The sequence below is a fragment of the Colletotrichum lupini genome, chromosome 6 (genome assembly GCF_023278565.1).
Source record: "Colletotrichum lupini chromosome 6, complete sequence".
Taxonomy (NCBI): Eukaryota; Fungi; Ascomycota; class Sordariomycetes; order Glomerellales; family Glomerellaceae; genus Colletotrichum; species Colletotrichum lupini.
In genome coordinates, this window is record NC_064679.1 from 3499398 (window position 1) to 3506195 (window position 6798).

The following is a 6798-nucleotide window of genomic DNA, read 5'->3' on the forward strand; positions in this document are numbered from 1 at the left end:
ATATTTCAGACAGTGACCTAGAAAAACAGACCCAAGGCTTTTACTTCTCCATCATCTCGAAACGCCATCTTGACCTCCTCATCACCCACAGCGAGACGTACCTTGCTTGGTCGTTCTGGTTTATGTGCTTCTAGCACAATGATGCCAGCGCCCGTTAGTTCAAGCGCCGCCTGAGGAAGCGCCAGAGATTGGACTACTCGGATACTACCATTGCCTTGGCCGACGTCACCTCCTGATGGCCCCGTCGACAGAGCTCCGAGGATGGTGGACTCGAGAGTCGCCGTGTCCAGGTTGATGATGCGGTGTATTTCGTCCACTACATCGCCGAATGTCGTCTCAACAGTGCCGCTTCTTTGTATTGTGACTAGCAACGAACACAGGAATAGCTTGGGTGCGAAAGGTAGAGACCGAAGGTGTTGTTGGACAGGATTGGTCGTGGCCTCGTTGATGGCACGTTTGATTGTGGCGATAGTGACCTTGACTGGCGCATCTGATGGTCTGCCTTTGCTCGGGGTTGATCGTCGTGCCTCGGGGTTGACTACAAGCGTCTCGATGCGGGTGTCGCCTTCGGCGAGCTCTACAGCTCGCCTACAAATGTCCAGGGCTCTTCTTGCATCGCCGCTCACTGCAGCCACCTTCCGGCTGGCGAATTGAATAGCGTCCGCCTCCAGGATGCTCCCGGGCACACATTCGAGCCTTGACTGAATAATCTTCATGAGCTGTTCATGGTTATAGCCTGGGAATGTGATTCTTGTCAAGCCTGGTTTGTCATGTCAGCACGAAACACTTTTCGCAGTATGCATGCATAGAACTCACCTATGCGACTGCTGATTTTGTTACTCAGAGTTCTCTCCGGAAGGTCCATGGTATTCGCAACAGCTAGGACAATGAGCCTGCTATGTCGAAGGCCAGGCCAGTTGAAAAAGTTGTACATGACGCTCTGGTTCTTCGTCACCAGCTGGTCCAGTTCATCCATCAGCACAACGCACGGCGTCCGGCGAGGACTTGGATTGTTGAACTCTCTCTCTAAAAGGTCGATGGCTTGTGTAGGACTAACTCTCTCGCCTTTGAGTGCCTCCCACAGGAGGGTGTAGGACTGGTGAGGGTCGGTGATCTTCATGCCATTGATCTCTACGAATATGAAATCGTCAAGTTCATCGGCCTTCACGCTGTCTTCTAGGCGAGATATCACTTCTCGGACAGTGGCTGTCTTCCCCGTCCCTGGAGTACCAGCAATATAGATACAGCTTCCTGAACCATCCGCAATGGCTGCCTCCAGGTGTGAATACACGAGGTTGAACTCGCTCTCGCGGCAAGGCAAGCTTCTTGGTACGGAGGCAACGTGGAGCTGGGAACGAGCCAGCTGAAAAGGCGAATATTGCAAGCGTTTTGGTGACAGTACTCTCGTACCTAAAGGCGTAAACTCGAGCGTCTTCTTCACCACGATCCTGCATGAACACGGCCAGTTAGGCGAGGCGCCTAATGAATCAGGTATGGAGCAGAGACATACCGTTTACGAGACCCAGGTGTCGTCGTTATCCGGGCATCTCCCTTGGGCGTTGAATGTTCGGCCTTCGGGGTTCGTTTGGGCGTCGATGCACCCGCCAAACTATCTGTGGTCATCTTGTACGACTGCTCCGGCGTTGATTGCCTCGCTGCCTGACGATGTCGCGTCGACTTCGTTTGTGATTTGACAAACCCGATCAGGTCAGAAACGCCCTGCTCACTCGCATGATACACTTCTTCCCACACAAACTCATCCGTGTAGGTTGCTGTTCTTGTGTTACATGCGCGACGGCAGATGAAGGTCTTACCAAAATCGGGTGAGGATCGAGGTATTTTGCCCGACGGGAACTTTTGATGAAATTCTCGATGAGAAATGACGACGGCTGTGCCGTTGACAGCGGCGAGCGGATTTACATCCCACGAAGGTGAGATGTACAGTTCATTCTAGATGACTCAAAAGTAAGCGTTGGCACCATCAATTAGCCTGGGTCGAGTGACATACAGGCAGGAAATCCGACCGTTTCCTCTCCTTGTTACGGATTTCCTTCTCTGTCGAGAACCACATGAAGTTCGCTGCTTTTTCGCCATCATCTTCTTCTAAAAACTCGCAGACTATGGCGACCCAGGCCTCGTTGGACCCTTCCGCCTTCAGTAGAACACAGTCGCCAACGTAGCACTCAAACTTGCCCATTCGGGCACCCATGATCCGCCCCTCAGTATTGGCTCTCCTCCGCTTCCGAGAGGTTTGCGTGTCGTCGCCATGGTCCTGTGGGGTATCCGCATCATTGGACTCGAGAATCCATTCCCATGGAAGATCATCTATGCCAAGCTCATCATCTGAGTCGTCCCTGACAACGCCTGTAGACTTTTTTGACTGACGACGCCCTCGTGGAGCTGTTTTGGGCGCGAGAACACCCATTGAAAGCTGCAATAAGATGCTGCAATTGAGGCCCTCATTAACTTAGTTATGCAGTCAGCGATGCAATGTTGTCCGCGGCGAGGGACCCGTGATTTAAATAGGAGGTTCAGCTTAAAGTACGTAGACCTCCGACCACGGATATACGGAGGTGCGTCCCAAAAGTTATGACAGTGGGGACATGGGTTAATCACCTAGTCAATAGGATCGGTACAGGAAGCTACTTCGAACTTTAATTAATAAGGATATTAAATTATCGATTAAATAGAATAAATATTACGAAAGTAACTTTGTTTACCTTATTATTCGCCTTATTATCAATATTACGTAAGCAAACTATATACTATATTAATCTACGATTTTTATAAATTATTATAAGTATTAATTATATAAGTAATACTGCTTATATAAGCTTACGTAAGTAATAGAAAGTATTAGAAGGTAACTAAATAATTTAGAATTTACTCGAGGCGGAATTACGTACTACGATTACGCATTTACTTACGTATACGCTTATTAATTATATTATAATTAATAAGTAATAGAATATTTTAGTAAGAGGTTTTTATACTTATATATAAGCGTATATTTACCTACTTAGACCTTTCGTTAAGTAAGTAACTTCTTATATAATAATTTAATTATATTACTTTTTTTATTATAAAAACCTCTTTTATATACGCTTATTTCCCCTATATTTATATATTCTTATTTCTATATAAATATTTACTTTTTATATTTTTTATAAGAATATCCCGTATTACCTTATTAAAGCTATACGTACTAGAGGTTATGAGCCTAATTATTATATAACTAAGGTTTTATTTACTTAAGTGAATATTATTTACTTATCCGAGCTCTTTTATTTTTATTTACTTATATTATACCTATTATTATTTAGGTATATACCTTTATCCGGTATATATATATTTATATATTAAGATATTTTACTCTACCTAAAATCACTTTTTTAAATTCGAAAATTCAAAATTAACCTTTATATTTAATAAAGGATTTATATATATAAAAAGGTAGACGAAGTATAAGCCCTTTTTATACTATATACTTACTTTTATTAAATATTTATTTATAAAAAAAAGAAGTTCTAGTACGTATAGCTTTAACAAGGTAATGCGGGATATTCTTATAAAAAATATAAAAAGTAAATATTTATATAGAAATAAGAATATATAAATATAGGGGAAATAAGCGTATATAAAAGAGGTTTTTATAATAAAAAAAGTAATATAATTAAATTATTATATAAGAAGTTACTTACTTAACGAAAGGTCTAAGTAGGTAAATATACGCTTATATATAAGTATAAAAACCTCTTACTAAAATATTCTATTACTTATTAATTATAATATAATTAATAAGCGTATACGTAAGTAAATGCGTAATCGTAGTACGTAATTCCGCCTCGAGTAAATTCTAAATTATTTAGTTACTTTCTAATACTTTCCATTGCTTACGTAAGCTTATATAAGCAGTATTAATTACATAATTAATACTTATAATAATTTATAAAAATCCTAGATTAATATAGTATATAGTTTGCTTATGTAATATTGATAATAAGGCGAATAATAAGGTAAACAAAGTTACCTTCGTAATAGAAGTTAAAATAGACTTTTTCTTATATATATTTTTAGACTTAAAATAAGTCTATTTTTAAGCTCAAAAACAAGCTTAAATTCTAAGCTTAAAGTAAGCTTATTTATACTAGGAATAATACTAGTATATATTTATATTATATATATTTTAAAATATATATAATAGTGGATATTATTAAGGTAATTATAGGCTACCTTATGCTTAAAAATTAATACTTAAAAAGTAGTTAAAATTAGACTACTTAGCTTTTTACTCTTTATATTTATCTTTAACTTTTAAAATTAAATACCTATTTCGAAGTTAAAAATAAATATAAAAATATTACTAAAGAGCAAAAAACCTAATCCTTATTATTAATAAGGTAAAATATTTAACCTAAGCCTCTTTTACTTATTTTTAATTAAATTAATCTAAAAGAGGCTCTTAATACCCTTAAAGTATCTTATAAGGGTATAGGACTAGTTTTATATTAATAATTATACCTCGAATTCCACGCTATTAAATTAGAGCATTTTAATAGCTTAAATAAGTTTATTAGCTTATTTAAAAGCTATATTTCTAAATTAAAAAGTATAGGAGCTATTATTAAAGATATAGATTAAAAAACGGTCTTTATATTAACTCTAACTAATATTTTTCTAATTTAGGCTAATTAATAAAGGTTTAATTTAAGACTTAAAGAGCCCCCTACTTTAGAGGCTCTTATTATAGATATATTAAACGAAAATAAGAGAGAAATCGATACTCTTATATTTAATAATACTATTAAGAATAATAAATACTCTCGAAATAAGTATAATAAGTCTAAGACTTATTATAAGCAAAATACTAACTTAAATACTAAACTAAATACTAACCTAAATAAGCCCTTAAATTACCTAAATAAGCCTTTAAATAAGCCCTTATATTAACCTAAACTAAACTAACCCTAAAACCAGCTATAAAACTAACTAAACTAGCCTAACTTTTTAATAAAAAACTAATGCCTACATAGAGATTTAAACCCTTAGCCCTTATAATTAAGGAATTATATAATTAGTAGTTCTGACTACTATACTATAAACCTACTTAATAAAAGTTATTAACCTTTTCTCCTTTATATATTACCTAACTCGACTCTAAATAATAATTTAGGCCTTTTAGGAGAAAATATTAATAATTCGGCTAATATAGGCATAAATATAACTAAAAAGTAGTTATATAATACGGGTTTAATAGTTTATATTACTAATAGTATAGATTTATTCGAAAATTTCGATAATAAGGACGATTTACCCCCTATTCGAACCGGAGCTAGCTTAGTATACCCATAGGGTATTAAGGACTTAATTTTACCTATCTATTTACGGGATAAAATTATACCTATAAGGTTAAAAAATACTTTATATATTCCAAAATTCCTACTTAATATTTTTTTTAATATATTATACTATAAAAATAGTAAATATATTAAAAAGAACTATTTAGTAGATTCTAAGGGTAATATATTTACTTATTTAGACTTCAAAAGGCATAGATTTTTCCTTAATATTACTTAGAAAAATCAAAGGCCTACTATAGGGCATTAATAAAACAATTTAGACCCTAAAAATCAGTATTTAGATCTAAAAAATATTTTAGAATCCATTCAAAATTCTCTTCATAATATTATTATTAATAATAGTAATATAGAGAAAAATACTAATTATTTATTTAAAAATTCAGATAATTAGGCCTATTTAATCACCTAAGAATAGTACGAAAAATTAGGTCATCCTTCTTACCCTTATTTATTAAAAACTACAAAAATAACTAAGGGAATTCCTTTAAATAAATTAAAAGAAAAAGACTTAAATTACCCGAGCTATACTATAACTAAGTTAAGTAGGTAATAGCCTAAAATTAACTATAATCGGGCATTGTTTTTATTAAAAAGGGTTTATATTAATATAGTTAAAATTACCCCTACTACTATTAATAAAAATAATTACGCTATTCCGTTTATGGATAATTTTACTAGTTTTCGAGATATTAAATTCTTAAAAACCAAAGAGAATATAATTAATATTCTCAAAAACAAACTAGAGTTTTATTTTAACTAGTTTAATTCCTACCCTAAGTATATACGCTTAGATAATAGTACGGAATTTAATATAGGGGAATTATTACCCTATATTAACGAAAAAGGTATTATTTTAGAGCCTTCGACGCCCTATATGCCCGAGCAAAATAGTATAGCTAAAAGGACTAATAGGGCCCTTATTAAAAAGGCTAGAACTATTTTATTAGTAAAGAAATTACCCCTATATTTATAAGACGTAATTTTAAAAGAATTAACTAAATTAGTTAATTTTACCGCTAATATACGCCTTAAAAAGACCCCTATAGAGGCTTTTCTTGATTATTTCTTCTTAAAAAGAAATAATAAGCCGGATTTATCTAATCTAAGAAAAATCGGCTCTAGGGTACTTATTTATTACCTTACTCAAAAGCAAGTCACTTCGAATAAAATATATACTTATACTTAAAATAGTATATATTTAGGAAAAGAAGGTAATAATATATATATTATATATTACCTTTCTAATCCTTTTCGATCTTAATTATTACGGACTTCGCATATTTAATTTATTTAAAATAATAAAATAGAGGGGGTAAAAAGCGTAAATCCTCCTTTATATTCTAAAAATTTTAATAAAATCGAAGATATTCAGGAAATACCTTCTAAAATAGAGGTATTAATTCCTAAATTATTTAAAAAAGAAAAATCTAAATATAAA

The 6798-nt window shown here is 34.0% G+C and overlaps 1 protein-coding gene across 1 annotated transcript; it reads right to left on the reverse strand.

Annotated features, from left to right (window-relative positions):
- Window positions 1-17: 17 nt before the first annotated feature.
- CLUP02_12566 (ATPase) lies at window positions 18-2425 on the reverse strand (the record flags this gene model as incomplete). The annotated part of the gene is made up of 4 exons (XM_049291530.1): window positions 18-760; window positions 817-1448; window positions 1511-1950; window positions 2009-2425. The coding sequence occupies 4 exons, from the start codon at window positions 2423-2425 to the stop codon at window positions 18-20; spliced, it is 2232 nt and encodes a 743-aa protein (XP_049148675.1).
- Window positions 2426-6798: the final 4373 nt, after the last annotated feature.